This window comes from Aythya fuligula, chromosome 6 (assembly GCF_009819795.1).
Source record: "Aythya fuligula isolate bAytFul2 chromosome 6, bAytFul2.pri, whole genome shotgun sequence".
Classification (NCBI taxonomy): domain Eukaryota; kingdom Metazoa; phylum Chordata; class Aves; order Anseriformes; family Anatidae; genus Aythya; species Aythya fuligula.
The window spans coordinates 39,123,027-39,143,445 of NC_045564.1; the positions used below are offsets into that span (position 1 = coordinate 39,123,027).

General features: G+C 35.3%; 1 protein-coding gene across 2 annotated transcripts in view; it reads left to right on the forward strand.

Annotated features, from left to right (window-relative positions):
* Positions 1-20,419, forward strand: part of PKP4 (plakophilin 4) — an 88,435-nt gene that overhangs the window by 50,112 nt on the left and 17,904 nt on the right. The window contains exons 5-11 of one of the 2 annotated variants that reach the window (XM_032190638.1): positions 1,229-1,360; positions 1,519-1,709; positions 2,446-2,998; positions 5,124-5,315; positions 6,883-7,099; positions 9,919-10,051; positions 14,156-14,369. In XM_032190638.1, the coding sequence (XP_032046529.1) occupies positions 1,229-1,360; positions 1,519-1,709; positions 2,446-2,998; positions 5,124-5,315; positions 6,883-7,099; positions 9,919-10,051; positions 14,156-14,369 (1,632 nt within the window). The remainder of the gene's footprint in view (positions 1-1,228; positions 1,361-1,518; positions 1,710-2,445; positions 2,999-5,123; positions 5,316-6,882; positions 7,100-9,918; positions 10,052-14,155; positions 14,370-20,419) is intronic. The other variant, XM_032190639.1, reaches the window with a different exon arrangement.

Consider the following 20,419-nt stretch of genomic DNA (forward strand, 5'->3'; position numbering starts at 1 on the left):
ACTCTGTCTATATTTTGGAAATCCATTTGAAGCATACTGTATATAACTGTCGTAATAAAGAATTTCTAATAGCTTATCTGTGGTTTTCTGCGTGTTTTTTTTTTTTTGTTGTTGCTTTGTTTTTTGTTGTTATTTTGTTTTGTTTGTTTTTCATGAGTGCAACTAGATTTTATATCAGGTAGAGAGTTTTCATTATCGATTTCATAGAATTTTTCAGCCCACTTTCCCATTTTCCTCCTCTATCACTAGCATCAAGTCTGCACACTCCTGGTTTTGTAACATGCTGTTATATTCATTTTCAAAGAGCACTTAACGGGTTTCACTGTCTACAGCTCACAACTTTTGACGTGAAACATTTGCAGAAGTTTTTACTAGACCATTGCTTCTTTCCATGTTATTTTTGGTTTCTCATCTAGTTGCATTCATTTATTTCTTCAGTAAGAATTTACATATTTGGTGTTCCAGATGTAATCCATATTTCCTACTGCATCTCTTCTTCATCAGTGTAAGTGTATCATGACAGTTGAATAACAATTGAATATTTCTGTCGATATAACTTTGATTCAGTTTGCTCTTTGGTCTCCTCATCTTTGCCCTTATATTTGTACTGGGTCTGTATTTGTACCACCACAATATTCTAGACTGTACAACTTTTTCCTTTCTTCATAATACTGTTGTGATGTCTCCTTTGCCTTCTCTTATGAGGCTTTCCTTTGTTATCTGTAAATTTCAGCTAATATTCTTATATCTAATGTTAGCGTAAGAGTGGTTAAAAAAAGTGAGCATTCGGATAGTAACACATGAAATACAGAATTCATAACATTTGCAGCAACTTCTTTTGCTGATACAAAAATAAGATTGGAATTCAACTCAAACTTTTGCTTACAAAGTTCTCAAGATAATAGGTGACAAGTGACAAAAATTCTCTGTTCCATAATGTTTCTACTCTGCAAAGTGTATTTACTAGATAGCCAATTACATTTTAATTAAAATAAGTTGGACAGCACATCTAAACACTGAGAATTGTAGAGCTATATCAAAATTTCAAACAAGGTTCTCAGACACGAATATGAAAGTTCTTTTAGTTTGGTAGATGGGACCTACAGTCTACCAGTAGACTGTATTTGCATTGGAAGTAATTTCTTTGGTAGCATGTGTGAGAATTATTGAGTTTGCAGGAGAATTGCATGTGAAGTAGTGCATTTATCATCCTAATGTATTTTTTCAGATCCTCCGGCCACCAGTGTAAACAAACCCCCAGTGTCAGAGAGCGTTCATACCAATGCCTATCACGTTACGACAGAGCCAGTACAAGGGAACCTTTACTCACCGGAACAGACATCTCTCCATGAAAGTGAGGGTCTGTTGTATGCATTTTAAATATTAGAATACATTTCTATATTGACTGTATTAAAATGTAATATAATTAATAATGCAACAAATAGCAATGTTCTGTACTATTTTATTTTCCTACTGTTATGCAGTACTTTTATTCTTACCTTGGCTTCATATCTACAGGGTCTGTAGGTAACTCGAGAAGTTCAACACAAATGAATTCTTATTCTGACAGTGGTTACCAGGAAGTAAGCAGTTTCCATAACAGCCAAAACTTGAACAAATCAGAAAACAGACAACAGCATTCCCTTATCGGAACCACTAATAACCATTTGGTGAGAAGCTCACGAGCTGAAGGGCAGACTTCAGTCCAGGTACACTTGAAATACTACATCTTATTTTTTGTCTATTTTGCCTGTGTATATAACACAGTTTTAAAGACAATAAATGTATAGCTGGACCTACCCTTTTTTGCCTTAACACCTTCACTGATTAGAAAGTGGAAATGGCTTGCAGCTGAGGTTAAAAAAAAAAAAAAAACAACTTCTGAAGACTTCAGAGTGCACAGTATACTGTTGATGTATAGGATCAGCAAAGCATCACTCATGATTGTTTCAGTTGTGATGCTTGTGAAAATCTTATAAATTTTGCCAATATGCAAACATGGTGCTTAAAGAAAGATGGTATTTGTGTTCCTGTACCTTGTACTGTTTCTAGCCTTTTCCCCCCTCCTTTTTCATTAATCAGAATGATATTAAGACAGTTATTGAATAAACTTTATTAGCTTATACTAAAATTTAATACTATTTCTGAATTTTCAAAATAGTAACTCTTCTTATTAGAATGGTGAGGAAAGAAAGCATTAGTACATATTAACATAGACAAATAGGAATGAGGAATTTCTTTCGTGTGTGAAGAAATTCTGTCTAGAAAAAAAAGTTATTTTCAGGGGGACTTGAAGGAATGACTTTAAGGATAAAAGCTATTCTTCAGCTGCTGGTATATATTGTTAATTTGTGTATATTTCTTGTTGCTTTCCCTGTCTTACAGGAGAAAATTATCTACTATATGATAAAAACTGATCAATGTTTTGGTTTTGTTTTTCAACAGCCTTCAGTTGCTACCAACCGAGCCATGAGACGTGTCAGTTCAGTCCCATCCAGAGCACAGTCTCCCTCTTATGTGGTCAGCACAGGTGTTTCCCCTTCAAGGGGGTCGCTGCGAACATCTCTGGGTAGTGGGTATGGTTCTCCATCAGTTGCTGAGCAAAGATCCCTTACTTCTCATGCATATTCATCCACTACTCTGCCAGTACAGCGGGCAGCATCCCCCTATGCTGCACAGAGACCTGCTTCCCCAGTAGCAGTGCGACGGATTGGTTCTATGACATCTAGACAGACGGCAAATCCCAATGGCGGGACTTCTCAATACCAAACGTCAGCGAGAGTTGGTTCTCCTCTTGCACTTGCTGATGTACAAACCAGAGTCGCTTCTCCATCACAAACCCAACTGGGATCTTCTTCCCCAAAGCGTTCTGGCATGACTGCGGTTCCACAGCATTTGGGAACAACACTGCAAAGAACGATGCATGACATTGAACAATTTGGACAGCAGTATGATATATATGAGAGAATGGTCCCTCCACGTCCAGATAGCCTTACAGGTTAGTAAAAAGGTAAAGACTCAGTTTAAAACTCGTTACATACCTAAAACACTGTAGAAAGCCAGTAGTGTGGTACTAGTTTTAAGGATGAAATGTAGCAGTAGAACATAATTGTGGTGGATTTCGTAAATACGTATCAATATGGTATATGTATGGTATAAATATGTATATGTATGGTATATGTAGGTATAAATATGGTATCAATACCATAAGTTCACAGTGAATACCACCTTTCTCTCCAATTACTAGATTGCTAGCCATGCATTAAATTAAATTGTATGTTTTAGGGTTTATGTGGCTAAGTGAAATTCTGAGTCTCCCAAACAGGAGCGTTTCAGTAATTTGAAGATAAAGTATATTTACATGTATGTGCAGATTATACACACAGTAAAAGATACTAGGCTGGGACTAGTTTTATGTCTATGAGTTTGCTAAAATAGGTAATGTAGTACTATTGAATTTTAGTCTTTTTGTCTAATAATTCTAAGTTATCTCAAAGTATGTTAACTTTGAGGGTAACAACATAGGGTAACCATTGTAATATTGTCTTAAAATAAAGTCCTAAAGGTAGAATATATTCATCTGAGAGGCAGGTCTTAATAAGATGCAGTTACTACATGTTTTAAGTTCTGTGTGTGTTGCTGTGTTTGTTCTGACCTTCACCTAAAGAAGCACAGACAAAGGTGATCTTGCAGTTAGGACTGCATGTTCTCTAGAGCAGAGACTGCAATGTCTGTTTTTTCTTCTAAACTATTATACTTCACACAAACCCAAAATATTCTTATTTCCCAGCAAAGGGAATAAAGTGTATTCTCCCCAGCTTCCATTTGCAAGGCTTAATAATCTACCAGTTTACTAGAGGGAAAATATCAGTTTGACATAAATGACAATTTAGTAGTTAATATTGATGCAGTCCAGTGGACTGCATAATTTGTGATGTAACAGCAAACCTGTACTCTTAAAATATTTTTAAGGTACTTTACAAATATCAGTGTTTGAGAATATTATTTTGCCTAAACAAGTGAACTGATATAGTTTAGGGAAAAAAAAGTTACTGGGGTAAATCAGTGATACAGAAACAGATGTTTTACGTTTAATGTATCTTTAGTATTAGGAAAGTAATCAATAACTGTGGAAGTAAAGCTTAGCATCTTATTTTGTAGCCATTTGCTACAGGAAAGTTGCAGTGGTATGACTTTAGTGTGCTGTATGTCACAAACCAAGTAAGCATCCCTTATTGTTATAAAAAACTTTTTTTTTCCTGGTATAAATTACTTACTGTGTTTCTTTAGGAGAACAGTTTAAGACAACATCTGAAATCATAACCTTATATTTGAACTCTTTTCTTAGAGGAAATTGGGATCCAGGGGAAAGGTTATTAATGTTGCAGCCTTTAGTTTATCCAAAACTCTTCCCTGCTACATAAGCTGGAGGAGAGGATGGATCTAGCACTGCAAAAGCTGTAGCAGGAAGTCCACTGCTGAGGAAATTAAGTTAAATGCAGCAGAGGTAAGACAAGTGGAACTCAAGATAGACAGCTAAAAAACAAGGTGAAAAAAAAGTTTCATATAGTTGCTGCAGAACCGTCTGTGTGTGTGTGTACACATATACATAGATAATACATATCATGATCTATTTAAACTTTTATAAAAAAACATTTCTCCACCTGCTTAAGTCTCTGCTACCACTACCAAGAAGGCTTTTGTTCTTACTGCTATATATTATTTCATTTTCAAGATTACGACCCCACTTGTACCCACTTTCACAACTGGATTTCTGTCAGATTCACAATTTACCTTGTCAGTGCTAATTCTGTGAATGCGTGTGCTGACTTAGCTTTTGTTTAATGTTTTAGACTTTTAACTGTACATGCTACCAGAAAGAATGAGTTGGAAAACTTAGTCGTCATATTATGGAGAAAACCTTTTATCAAGGGAATGCAGCTTTGTTAGTGAACCTTTCAGTATGGATCATTTAACAATGGAAAGAAGTTTGAGGAAGAAATCTTTGTAACTCTAACTGTTATACACTTTTTCTTGGCTAAAATAAGAAAGATACAACCGTTGCTGGTTTATTATTTTTGCTGGTATGGGTCATGTACATATTTACCTCTTCTTGGTTTCAGGCCTGAGGAGTTCATATGCTAGTCAACACAGTCAACTAGGACAAGAATTACGATCAGCTATATCTCCTGATTTGCACATCACCCCTATATATGAAGGCAGAACTTACTACAGTCCTGTGTACCGTAGTCCAAATCATGGAACAATTGAGCTCCACCAGGGATCCCAGTCAGCGTTATATCGGACAGGGTCAGGTAGGTAAAGGGCTTAGAAAGCTCTTCCATGGGCTGTGTGCCAAAGTCGTGCTTGATTTTGTGGTGGAGCTTCTCTAGGACCTGTGGCATAAAGGAGATACGTAGTTCCAATTAAAAATGAGAAACTATATACTATAAATCAATAGAGATAGAAATGAAGTTTGAAGGACTTAAAATAACCAGTAGGAATTAAAAAACTTTTGTGATGTTTTCAAGAAATACTTGGGGTACATGTCAGTGTAAGGTCAGGTTCAAAAGATTTTTTGATATCATGCACACAGGTACATCCAAGCAAAGAGTATTTCATGACAAATTGTTTTTGATTCCTTTTGCATTCTCTATGCATCAATTCTCTTACCATTTGAGCTCATGCTTTGTCATTTAATTCATCAGTACAGCATGATAGCTTGCACACCTGCACTACCTACTGCATCTTTCTCAGTAAAAATACTGTTTTTACCCTACTTCCTAGCAGAGGATAATGTTAAAATACTACATATGAAAATATAAGTGAAACTGAAATATTCCTCTAATGTTTGGTAGAATTCCTACTGATATATTTTGAAGTGCATAGGCATTAGATTAGTATTAGAACTGATTTCTGTAAAGAGAAATAGTTGATTAATGATTTGTGTACTGGAGTAATTTCTAAAAATTCTGGAAATAATGGACTGATAAAACTAAGCAGCTCTCTGGAAATATTTAGAGAAGTGGGGTGCATCAAACACAGCATTCATAGCCGGTTGATGGAAGTGTTTGTTTCACTCAGCTTTGCATTTCTGTGGCCTCACCTTGAGTACTGTGTGCTGTTTTGGTGCCACAATGTAAGAAAGACATAAAACTATCAGAGAGCATCCAACAGAAGGCTATGAAGATGATGAACAGCTTTTGCAATTATGCTACTTTCTTTTCTACAACCTACAGTATAAAAATTATGTTTGTCCGTCTGTGCCAGTAAGGAAATATAACTAGAAACTTGAATTCTCTGTTTACTTGTCTACCTAATATTGGTTACTTTGGAAGAACAGAAGCTACCACAACAGCTCTGCTAAGTCAGGAAGATACATGTTCCTGTTTTTGAAACCACCATCTTAATACTTTGAAATCATCACTTACTAGTTTTTTTCAGGGAAAATGTGCATGCAGTTGGGAAAAGTAAGATCTAATACAAACTATATAATTTTTTGTTTAATTGTTTTTCCTTTTTATTTTTAGTACTGTTGGCAAGTTGAAGTTACTGTTGGTAATTAAATTTTATTATGCACCTTGAAAACATTTTGCATCCTAATTTCTCCTTAATGGCACAAGATGCATTTCTTTCTTTCAGTACTCAGGCAAGCTGGGGCATAAGCCAGGTTTCACCAAACTTTTATTTCTGCAACCAGCCTCTCTGTCTTCCCTGGGACGTTGAGTAATTATTCTCTTACATCTGATGGCAGCTTTTAACACTGAGCACTGTACACCTTTTTTAGACTGATTTTTTTCCTTACACTTTTAAACACATACTGTCTCTTCTCTTCAACAGACATTTGTTACCTAGTTTGTTTTAATACTGATTTTATACTAGGAGTTGGAAATCTGCAAAGATCATCCAGTCAGCGTAGCACACTCACATACCAAAGAAATAACTATGCTCTGAACACAACAGCTACCTATGCGGAACCCTACAGGTCAATGCAGTATCGACTGTCAGAGTCCAGTTATAACAGGCTGCAGCATGCAACGCCCGCTGATGATGGGACCACACGATCTCCATCCATAGACAGCATTCAGAAAGACCCCAGGCAAGTCCATTTGTGCTTTAATACAATAATTTTTAATACATTCCTTAAGTAAATATGGCACCTTTGTTGTCCATATTTCAGTTTTACAATGTTTAAATGGTCATGACTTATTTAGATGTAAAGATTTTGTTGAATAGCCAAAGTAATAAATCATTCTACTTTGTTACAGCAAGAAGAGTGACTTTTGTGCAGTTTTCTTCCGTGTTTATTTTCATTCAAGAGTTCTTACAAAAAGTACTTACAAATTTGATGAGAATTGACTGTATTATTCCAAATATTTTCTGTAACTTTACAGAGCCACTTGTAATACTGTAATAAGCTTTCTTTTTGTGGGAATGGGAAAATGCCAGGTTGTGAAAATTAGAAAGTAAGTACCTAATTTATTTAAATGAATTTTTCGAGAGCAGCCTGCTTACATTTCAAACTAATGTAAGTTTAAAAACATTATATAATGTACCACTTTGCAAAGCAAATACACATTCTTATTTTTAATGTAGTTACTGGTTTGAAATTGTAAATGTACGTACACAGCATGGGCATGTGACAAATGTAATATTACCACTACATTTCATTAGACACTCCATTCATTAAATCTTATATTTTAACACGGGAATATCAAAACCTAGTCTATGCAAACCTGGAGGGATTTATGGTACTATGTTTGTCTTCAGTATGGGTGATTGCTAGGAATTCCAGTCTGTCCTCAGATGGCCAGTTCATTGAGGCAGCTCTGTACCCTCCCTAGTCATGAAGGAGCATTATGCATTCTGGTGGTTTTTAGAAACAACTGAATGCAGAACACCTCGTGTATGGACTACATGGATATGGACTACAGTGATCTCTCAGGAGTCTTTGAGACAGAAACTTAGGACAACAGATCAACTTTGCAAAGAGATAGCTATTAGCTATAGTCAGACTAAAAATGAAATCTTTTGTTTTCTTTTGTTTTCTTGGGTTACAGAAAGCTTATAGCTTCAGTCTGAAGAAAAGCTGAGAGAGCTGGGGCTGTTCGGCCTGGAGAAGAGAAGGCTCAGGGGTGACCTCATTGCAAACTTTCAGTACTTAAAGGGGGCTTAAAAAAAAAAAAAAAAAAAAAAAAAGATGGAGAGCGACTCTTACTCAATCAGATAATGACAGGACAAGGGGGAATGGTTTTAAACTAAAAGAGGGGAGATTTAGATTAGAGGTTAGGAGGAAATTCTTCACTCAGAGGGTGGTGAGGCATTGGCACAGGTTGCCTGGAGAGGTTGTGTTTGCCCCATCCCTGGAGGTGTTCAAGACCAGATGAGACCCTGGGTAACCTGATCTAGTGGGTGGCATCCCTGCCCAATGTAGAGGGAGGGGTTGGAACTTTAAGGTCCCTTCCAACCCAAGCCATTCTATGATTCTATGGTCTTACCTCTAATTTAGATCTACTAGCTGCATGCAGCTGCATGCCAGACTTCTTTTGGTATGGCTTACAAAAAGCTACTCTAAAAGCTACTTTACAATAGAGATGGTTCCTATTCATAACAAGGAACTTTTAAGAAATTGACGCAGTTTTTACTGTTTATACACTTTGTCTTTTGATTTCACAGTGGAATAGATGTACCTTAATCTGTTTCAGCCTCTAATTTGCATGTCATACCATTGCAGAAGTTAAGTTACTGCGTTATATCCTGAGACCAGGCTTTGGAAAGCATTGCTCTGGAATAAGAGTCAGAGAGCATTCTGAAAGCTACTGTTTTTTTTTTTTTTAAGAAAGGTAGTTTTCCATAAGGTCTTCCAGTCATTACTGAGAAGGAACAGGCTTCCTAGTGTCTGATCGTTGATGCCCCATGCCTGCCAATGTTCAAGAGGCATTTAGATGATGCCTTCAGTAACGTGCTTTTATTTTTGCTAACCTTGAAGTGGTCAGGCAGATAGACTGGATGATCTTTATAGGTCCCTTTCAACTGAATTATTCAATTCTATCATTAGTAGGGAGAAATAAACCCGTAAGTTGTTGAGCAGTTCAAAGGAAACCCCTAACTGAACTTTTCTTTACTGGTGATTGAATTCTAGGGAGACCCATCATGCCAGGCTAACTTTAGCCTTTGAATAGCTATCTGAATACCCTTTTTGGAACACCAGTTTTTTCATTTGCTTAGGTTTTTGAGAACAGGAAAACTTAAATACTACTTTTCTTCTTAACCTTCCTTTACAGAAAGAAAATGGCACAACAAACATTAATGGCTTTTTTTCTAAATCTGAGAATTGGGCATGGATATGTTTAATGGGTTTTCCAGAATATGAGTACACAAAATCACGGTGTTTAAGGAAGGAGGTTTGATGAAAATTATTTTAAACTTACAGTCCTTAAGTAACTCAAATTTTTCAAGTTTTTTGTACCTGATGAACTTTTGACACTGCGCAGCTTTCGTTCAAGTATAATTGGCTTGAGACTAGGAAGACCATTGAACATTCAGAGAAAAAATGCTGTGTGGAAGAAATGCCCTTGAGCAGCATTGTTAAATGTGTATCAGTTGCACTATATATTTAAGTTTTGGGAGATTCATATATGTTGCAGTGTTTGAGTTAGTATCATTTTGGTGTGCGTATTTGTGTTGTCAATGAATAAAGTAATTGAAGAACATGGAATATAAAGTGTCATTTTCCAATAAGAAGATTAAAAGTTGATCTGACATAGCTATTCCAATATACCTGTTTTTCTTCCTGTCCCCAATACTCCAGAACAAAAACAAATTGTAAAACACTTATGATGCTCTAGTAATTCCACTTAGTAAATAAGCATACATTTACAACAAATGTCTTCCCTTGAATATGTTCACCTAATGAAGGGAGTTTGCTTGGCGAGATCCAGAACTGCCTGAAGTCATTCACATGCTTCAACACCAGTTCCCATCGGTTCAGGCGAATGCAGCTGCCTACCTTCAGCACCTGTGCTTCGGAGATAACAAAGTAAAAACAGAGGTACTGTACTGAGTGTGTTTCTGTTTCTGGGGGAACTATAAGCTAAAAGAGCAACTAAACCTCTCATCTCTGTTTTTGTATTTTCATCATACCATGATATTCTGGATTTTTTGTGTTTCTGTTTATACTAGATGTATGTTCATATTGAAGTGCATAGATGTGTGTGATGGAAGTTACGTGAAATTGTTTAACATTCAAGTTTTATAGTCTCAAAGTGCATAGGACATTTCTTGAAGCCTGTGTTCATGTAACCTGATCTCCATGGCTGGAGATTGAAGAAAAAGAAGTCTTGAAGGCCTTCCACTGTTTTTGATCAAGATAACTTAAGGAATCACAGAGAATGAGTGAACCGTCAAGCAAAGAAAAGAAATCCAACCCTAGAAATATGCAGAGGATAGTATTTATGTCAATGTGGTGTGAAGAAAGGACACATTTGCGTGAAAATTCAGCTTATTGTTGAAATTTCTAGAAACTACTTGCATTTCACGAGCTGCTTTTTTTGCAGAGCAGCCATGAGCTATTTATCTGAAGGAGTTTGCTTTTTCATTCATATTATATGCGGGTGTTATCTGCTATTTTAATTATAAATATTATTTATGTCAATAAAATGCTGGTGCAACTTTTCCAAGAAGCTAACTTAGCATTACTCACTGTTACTGAAGGGTGGATTAAAAGATGGTGGTTTTGATCTTCTGGTGAAGATCACAATGATCAGCAGATGTAGGCAGATTTATAGGTACTCTTGCTATTTTTAAGAGATAGGACTGCTCATTTCGGAATTCTTGGATTATTATCTGTGTATGTTCATCTATATGAGATCTTGTGTTTCTTCACTTTTTCTTTTCATTCTGCATTATGAAAAATCGATTTTGTTATGAAATTGAATCATGAAAAAATATGAAATGTCTGCTTTAATATTTCTTTTCAAAAGTGCACAAAACAAAAGCAATATGCCAAATTTTAAACTGTGCGATGTTAACTTTTTTATTATGTATGAAAGTGTCTTGTCCTCCTTAGCACTGGAAATATTTGAGATATCAGGTATGATAGATGTGTGGTACCATATATTCAATCTCCTAAAGCCTTATCCAAAGAAAACATTATTTTTCTGATTTGGAAAGACAATGTATTACATCAGTCAGAGAGACAGCTGTAAATGTTGCCTGCCTTCCATTTAGAGTGTGGAATTTTGAAAAAGAAAATTAACCTTTTTCAAATAGGGAGGGTTTATTTATTGTCACTGTTACTTGCTTTGAATTAATCAGCTGTTAGAAATTCTTACAATTCTATGACAGAACAATTCTATGATAGGACAATTGTCTGGCTATAATAGTACGGAATAATATTTGTGTGCTTTTGGCAAATGAGGTTTTTATTAACATTTCCTGATGAGGTGGCTCTCAGTCTCTTAAGAAGCTGTATCCTGGGTTCAGATGGTGGATGGCATGTTTTAAAAGCATGATGGTATCTGCGGCAATAGGGAAGCTGCAGTTGACAAGGAGAATGTCCCCTTTCAAAGCAGAGGCCAGCAGGAGAGTATTTGCAGTAGGAAAGAATCGTAATTGCTTTATTGCAAAGTTCAGTAAAGCATTACTTGAAGACTGCATTAACTTTGCATTTTTGTTAATTATTTAAATTTATAGTTTTATTGCTGTGATAAATACCAGATTAATTGCTAGACAACTAAGAGTATTAAAAGCCTGGCAAAATGAATTAAAATGCTTGCATTGCTAAAACCTGAAGGTAAGCATAAAATACTATTTATCAGGAGAAAAAAAAAAAAAAAAAAAAAAACACAAATTAACCATGAAACTACATAGAAGGAATAAATTACCCTTCCATGTAATGCATATCTGTCTGAATTTGTTTTTCCATAAATATATTCAGTACTGGTTTGTTAGTTCATGAATGTACCTTTTTTGTGAGTTCTGTTTTTGTTGTTTGTTTGGGTTTTTAATTTATAAATGGAATTGCCTGTTTAAACAAGCAGCAGCTGCTATATTTCAACATAGTTAATGACTCAGTAAAATAAAAATCTTAAGAATGGTTTTCCAGCTACAGTTTTATTTTTGGATGATGTACATAAAAACTGTATCTCATCAAATTTTGAGTACAGATTGGAAAAATAATACAGCTTTTGTGTCATTGATAACCTGCATCTGTATTATGGATGTGTAGTGTAAAGGTAATGTTTGATGTGCTGCTGTGTTGGCAGATGAGAAAGATTTAACTGAAAATTATAGGTAATTCTTACTTAAGTTACTTAGTAACATAGAAATAGGAATTATTTGCCTTAGAAGGGAATGACACTGTAAAAATACTTTATAGTATCCTGTATGTAGTCTGTATCAGATACATAAATGGTAAGATAATTTTCATGGTACTGTAGACTTCCTACCTACAGAAGTCTTGCCAGATGAATAACTTCAAGCGTTAAGCCCTTCAGTACAGGTTACGATAGCGGCTTTGCATGATTGATGAATGCCAGGATTTGTATGTTTGGGTTTTTTAATGTGTGCAGTAGATACACAGGTGTGTAAATAAATGTTTCCTTTTGAAAAATACTCTTTTTTTTTTTTTTTTTTTTTTTTTTTTTTAACAGAGATCTAAAAAATTTACAACTTACCAGTCTTTCATTTTCTTTCTTTTATTCTACTGATGTGATTTGACAGGAAAAAAACACATACACTGTTGGATTTCAATTCAACTTGCACTTCAGTTGTTGGTTCGTTTGTTGTTTTGTTTTAAGCCTCTTCAATGTGTTTGCTTTTAGGAGTGTAGATAACGATATTAAACATTTTGATTTCCAATGCCATTTCCTAAGAATGTAACAGAGAAGGTGCTATTTTTCATAGCATCAAATTAGCAAGATTTGGCTAAATCTCTTTTCACTGAGAGTTACTTTATTTGCCTTGTGTTATGGCCAGTAAGACTGAACTTTTAAAGCCAAAAATCCTTGAAAGCTTGTACACATTAATATATTTCAAATGGCCTTGTGGCTTGCCAAACTAATCAGTATACAGGTTAGAACAGAAAATGAGCATTTTAAAAGTACTTTTATGCTGATCTAGAAAATCCCCAGGACTGTTGTTTTACATCTCTTGTAACTGTTCAGCCCAGAACCACATCCTGGATTAGCAAAGTGTTAGGCATGATGGCCTATTTCTTTTCTGCCTGTGACTTCCTTCTAAGGCAGCAGCAGGTATGTGTTTTATTGAGAGATTCTGTGCCAGCTTCATTAGGTGTATTCTGTGGATAGCATGGCATAAAAGTTATTGTGCTGTGCAAAAATAATACCAGGTTATAATAGATCAATCCAATAGCTCATATAATTGCAAAATATCTCATTTTTAGAACAGTTAAAATATTTTAGTAGCCCTTGGATGTTGATTTTTAAAATAATGTTAATCTTAAAAGAAGTGCAACTTAGCTATCTCTTTTAAAAAGGTTTTTAATTCAGTAAAATGTTACAGAACTCTAGAATATTTCAATCTTTTATCACTTCTGGGATTGATTTTGAACAAAGAAAAACACTACACAGAAACAAGATCTCAAAAGACTGCTAGAATTTATTTTTAAAACAAAGAATAAATATAATTAAGCTGTTTAAAGCAAACAATATAAATATTTCTGTTTGTTTTAAGAGTTTTTTTCAACTGTAGAGTAGACTTTTACAAAGAGCTTCAGGTATGCCCATAGGACTTCACATACGCTAATTTTAAACTGAATTTATTTATTGTGTGATTAAGTGTAAGAATTGGCACTTAAATCTTTGCAACTCTTCATATATGCTATCCCTTAAAAAGATATTTTGAGGTATAGAAAATTAGTTTAAAAAAATGATTACTACAAAACAGAAATTTAACAGTAACAATCCTCTGAACACAACAAATGATTGAAAATGTCTGTCAACTTTTTCTACAAGGGTGTGAGTGATTCACAGATTTTCATTACAGCATTACAGTTATTTAGATTTACCAGTAATATTTCATGTTGATGTAGAAAAGAATATTCTGTTCTTATAAAAATAAAAGTCTTTTTAATCCATAGAGTGAAATCCATTAAATCAGTGGGTGCTGATGTGTCCATCGTTCCATTTTTCAGGTATGTAGGCTAGGAGGAATCAAGCACCTGGTTGATCTCTTGGATCACAGAGTCCTGGAAGTTCAGAAGAATGCTTGTGGTGCACTGAGAAATCTTGTTTATGGAAAGTCTACTGATGAAAACAAAATAGCAATGAAGAACGTTGGTGGGATACCTGCACTTTTACGACTGCTAAGAAAATCTGTTGATGCAGAAATAAAAGAGCTTGTAACAGGTAAGTTTTTAATATAGACCAGTGCAGAACTGTAATACAGACTATGTTTCTGAAGTGGGCGAGACTTTGAAATAATTGGTAAGTGACTGGAATTGTGCCTATTGTCCGGGTTTTTATTTGCGCATTAGTATTTTGTCAATACAAAACCACTTATTTGGTTACTGACAGTTAAAATCATAGCAAAGCAGTACAAGTGAATCCCGAGGTTATTGCACCAAAGTTCCACTTAGGGTAAATTTTGCCCCGTTATGATTCGCCCAAATACATAGCTATGTTTTGAATCGATATTTCTTTATTTGCTCCTAAACTTAATTTTATTACATGCTTTTTTTTTTTTAATCAGATGCTGAGAACAATTTTAAATAAGATCTCGTAGAAGTCAAAAGATGGACCCAAACTGTTTGTGTGTGTTTAAATTACAGACAGACAAGTGGAAATATGTAAATTTTGGAAGCCTTTCAGTGCCCAGGTTGTTAGTAGGGTCATGCAAGTGACTGTGTGTACACCCTCATCTCTTGATTGTGAGGTAGCAAATTTAGATTATATCCTATGATCCTGCTTGGCACTTAGTGCAGGCAAAAAGTACAGAAATAATAAATGACTTGAATGATCCCTCATTTGATTTTGCTAAGCCACTGTGCTTAACTATTTACTTAAACACTAAGCAAAGCTGCACAAGAGTGTTCAAGTTAAAAGTAAGAGAGATCTTATTCTGGGAACTTGTCCAAGTTGTTTTCTTGCTTAGGAAAGCTATCAAGTAGCAAAAGGTCTCTGTATCCAAATCATTCATATGCAGCCTTTTTTCCTTAACATTTGTTTTTATTTTTGAATTTAAGATTACCCTGCTACCGAGAATTGAAAAGCTGCAGCTTAAGTCTATTCCTTAAGAATAATTATGTAAATGAAATATTTAAAAGTAAAATTATACGTTAGCTGCCTTGTCTGCTCTACAGAATTTATGCTTTATGCATCTAAATCACATGTACTTGTAAGGTGTTAGGGATACTTCCACAGATAAAGACAAAGTAAAATTGTAAAATTTTTAATTATAGAGGGTATTTAGTTACTATCTAAAAACAAAACAAACAAACAAACAAACAAACAAACAAAAACTCTACTGTTACTTTTCAAAAAAAAAAAAGCACATCATCTCTAAGTAAAAAGAGTTTTCAAATGTGAATGGTATTCACATTTTGATGACTTTTTTAAAAGTTGACTTACTTTTTGATGCACAGATTTTTATTTTTTATCCAACTACAGTAAAATTTTAAGTTTTGACCAAATTGTTTTCTGCTTACCTTGGTGGCATTGACTTCTGTTAGAGTTATACCAATGCTGATTGCTTTATAAAAATCCAGAGCTGACTTTTTTGTAAACAGCAATATAAAGAATTATAAGAGATTCAATGACTATTTGCTTAATAATAATTTAAAAGAAAAATGCACACACCTCCACCTATGGTAGAACCAAACTAGCAAACCACACCCCAGTTACTGTGTTCCCAGTTTAAGATAATGTAAGTACAGATAAATGAATATCAATCTACAGCACTAGAAACATTGTAAATCTGATTTCTAGTTTAAATTTAGCATTATTCATTCCAGCTGTAGCTTTTCCACCACTTTCATAAAAATTGATTTTCCATTGTAGTATTTCTGAAGGAAGATGCTTTTCTTTCTACTGAGGGTGGTCTTAGCAAATTAATTGTATCTTCATTATTACAAGTACCAGTTAGTGAGCAACCATTGTCTTTTAAACATAACAGAAGAATCTGGTGTCATTGCATGTGAAATCCATCCAGTTTAGTTTAATATGAAGTTAGATCGATGAAACTTTATTATTGCAGATAAGTGAAATTATAATGAATCTTGCAATCTATATAGATATTTTTCACATGAATGCATTTGTATAAGATTTCTGAGAAATTGTTTGACAAAATAAAGTTTTAGCCTAAAATTATTTGGGAACATATCCTGAAGATTAAGTATCTGAATTTTGAAAAGCTGAGAAAGAGGGGTAAGGGAGGGGGGAGGTGGTAAGTGCAAAAGCATGTTTTGAGGAGTTAGAAAACGGTAGGAATACCAGGGCCTGTATTTAATTAACAGTAACTGAAATGACAAGATTGAAATTATACATAGAGAGAAAGAAGTGGAAGCTGAATAGAAAAACATATGAAAAATATAGAAAGTATAATTGCAAAAACATAAGAATTTTAAGAGGAAAGCTAGTTACCTTCTTAATGGCTATAGATTATTTTGAAAATAAAATGTGCAAAATCACTTCATAGTCACAAAAATGAACTAATACTTTTAAAAATACCTTTTTCTTTAAGTTGGACTTTGAAATGCTTTGGATCACATTAACTCTTTACTGAGCTTGCTCTATTTGTGTGCAGTTTCCATAGCTGCTGGAGCATGGGAGCCTTGCTCTCCTGTGCTCTGCTGTCAGAGACCCCTTTAAAAGGGAAACAACTCCTTTTTGCTAATTGCATCATATTTCATTAGATATTTAGTGCGAGCTCTTTCTCAAGGCTACTGTTTCTCTTGTTCCAGCACAACTTCAGCAGTAGGCAGCAGAAGTATTGTTGGGGCCTTCTTGATTGTGTGCAAGAGCTCCATCCCCTAGCAAGTGACATGAAGGATGTACACTGATTTATTCTGTCTGGGTATGTTTTTACTTTGCAGTAGGCCAGTACAGCCTGGAATTAATCTGTGACTTTCAGGAACTCATGTCTTGCAAAAGTTAACAGCAGAAAACTGTGTAAGAGATAGAAAATCAAAATATACATGCTTTGGACCCAGGTGCAATTTCTCATAATCAAGTCTACAATCAAGAGACCCTAGGACGCAGACCTTTAATTTGTTAAAATCTGAGAAACATTGGTGCTCTCCTTTAGTGCAAGTTTTCCAAAGAAAGTGAGTCAAATGCCTACCTTACTAGTAGTTTTTTGATTTTTCATTGGATCTTCACCAGCAGAGATGTGCTGTAAACCATTCCCTCCCCAAAGACTTCTGATCCACTCTTAGTAGTGGCTAGTTTTCTGTCAGGCTTTCACCCTGGAAGGTCAAGCAAGAACCAGCACTGACCTTGGGGGAGCAGTAGGATTTCATAGCTGGAAGTTAGGAAGAATGAGCATGAATTCCAGCAGCAGCTGATCACTAGCTTAGCTGTATGGTAAAGGTCTGTCTATAAGGCCTGTCTGTACAGGGGAAAGAGGTTGTTGTTGATGGTCCTGGCAATTCTTCATGGTGTATATTACATCAAATCAGTGCTGCATCAGCCAGTTCAGTTTAGAAATGCTGTTTTATGTCCAGCAACATGGTCTTTTATATTCAGCGTCATCTTTCTGAGAGATTGCATTCTTGCAATAGTTGACAACTTTGCCTTGTAGCTTGTGTATATTTGGAAAAGGGACCTCAGGTTCTGCAGTCCAGGCAGCCTGAGGTAACTTTCCAGGAGGTACAGAAATAGCTGCAACTCTCGTACAAGTTTGCAAACTAAGCAGTCTGTGAAATGGATATTGTTGACTTTCACAACTTCCATTATACTGTAATATTTACCTCTGTTCTATTCTGTATACCATCCAAAGTACTTGGTGATCAACTGTGTAAAAACTGCAGAGGTAGAAGAATATGATCATCCACGTTCAGCAGAGGACCTAGAAGCCAGTGCAGCTGCTGAAGAACTCTGTTGCCTGTTTGGTTAACACTACGTGGTGTGAGCAGCTGCAGTGTAATTCTTAGCAGTAAACTCTTCTGGGGTCTTAAAAGTCTGGATTAAAACACCGAGATTCAAAATCAAAACAAAACATGAAAAAGGTGTGGCTGGTTGCAGAGTCAAAACAAAAGTCTTTGCCTCTGGTATTTCCAGGGTCCCACAGATAGTTGAGGGTGCCCCCCGCCCAACACCTCAAAAGCCAAAGCTGTTCAAATAGGAATGACCAAACCAGTTTTCTGTCTCTGATTCAGAAATTTCATCTGCAGCTTTTTTTTCCTAACCATGACTCAAGCTTGACTTTAAACAGCTAATGCTAGACTAGAGACATAGGCATCATTATGCATTGATGTCCTAATGAAATAGCAGCTTTAACACATGCCTTTCACATATTCTCTGAATTAGGTAACAAATTAAGCTTTGAAGAGCTACATAGGGAATTTTCTGAACTGAGCAATTATTTTAAAATCCTATTACAGTTGCTGAACTGACATCAGTAATACAACCAATTCAACGGTGAACCTGTGACCTGTAGATACTGAATCAGAGAGAAAGTTGGGCTTACTTATGCTGGAAACTTCATTGCTGTCTATTGCAAAAGACAGTTTTGTCATCTGAAAACACTGCCACAGGTCCAAGTCCAGAAGGATTGTGAATAAATATCAAAAGATTGGGGTTCGAATTAAATGATCTTTAAGGTCCCCTCTAACACAAGCCATTCTATGATTCTATGATTTTGTACGTCAACTGTTCATATACAATTGTCTTAATATTTTTCCCTTAGAAGGAAATATAAAAGGCGAGGGGATGGTAGGAGATATTTCCAATGTATAGAGTTCTCTTAGCTAAGAAGCATTGCTACCATGTCATCCAAGGGAATGCTTTCAGCTAATGAGCATTTGTAGAGAAAGTAAATGAAAAAGCCCTAGACTTGTGCTGTTGCAATGCCAGTCTTTTTCCATACCGTAGTGCAGGAGATAGATTAATGCATGTATTAATCTGAGAGTGGAGTTTCAAATATGATTAATTTTAATTATACGGATGACCATCAGTTTGAATGCTGGAATGTGTTGCTCCGGAATGATCCAATATGTACACTACTTCTAGTGTTTTCATTGTTGTAATTGTAAAGTTCATATAGATAAATGTTTCTTTTTTCATATCAGGATATTTTGAGTCTCAATTTCAGTCTTACTTGATGTGTGATGTAACAGTAGCATTATGAATTTCACATCTGAGATGGCTTAGATTCATTACTGATAAGCATATATTGAATCTCTGGGAGCTTCCATCAATTTGTACTGGGTAGTCACATAACCTCTCGTGCCAGGATTCATAATTGCAATCGAGAACATCAGATTGACTAGAGTAATGATTCTTTTTATTTTTTTTTCTGAAGGAATACTCAAGGTATCAGAAATAATTGTCCATATAATTTTCTTGAAAGGTGTGTGACATAGAGGCATATCTTTTAACAATAACGTAAGATATACTTCTTTTATGTCAGCGTAGTGGAAAAGTGAATGTTAGTGTTGATTTAATTTGCACTGAAATAGAAATTAATAGATAGCTAATATTTGTAAAGAACAATAGCTTTGGGCATGCAACCTTTCCAAACTCAGATTACAGAAGGTACGTGCTATAATAACACAGATCTGTTCTTTTTCCTTCTTTTACTACAACTGATTATAGGCCACATCTTGACCCTTGAAGGTCTAAATTAGTATGCTCTCTCCCATACATTACAGCGCCAAGTGAGCTATTTCACAGCTGTTGCTAGGTCATGAGTTTCAGTATACTCTCTTGAGCCCAGTTTAGATTCTGCTAATCACAGGTCCATCTTCCTACACATACTTTGCTTTCATGCATTCCACCCAAGAGCATTATGTGCAGCAAGCAGCATATAGAGAAACACTGTTAATATTTGGTGTATTGAAAGAACAGTTCTTCAAAAATAACTTCCCCCCAGTTGAAAGTATCTTGTGGAAATTCATGAAAATTTGGGATTTTTTCGGTATTTCTGTAATCTGTCTACATGCAACAGGATTTGATTTTCATGTAGATGAGGTTCTCAACTTTATCAGACTACATATTTTCATTTCCTGAGTAGGATTATTTTGGATGATGTTCAAGAAATGTAAATTTAGCACAGTCCTCATTGAGAGCTGCAAGGATCAGAATTACAGGCTGCAAAAATAGAGCAGACAATCCATTTTCAAAAAGGGAAGACAAAAAGCCCCACATTTCATTAGAACTACAGAAGCTTTTTCATATGGCATTCTAAACTCTCCTGCAAAGCTTTCTGATATTTTTTTTCCTGGTACTGTTACTGCTGA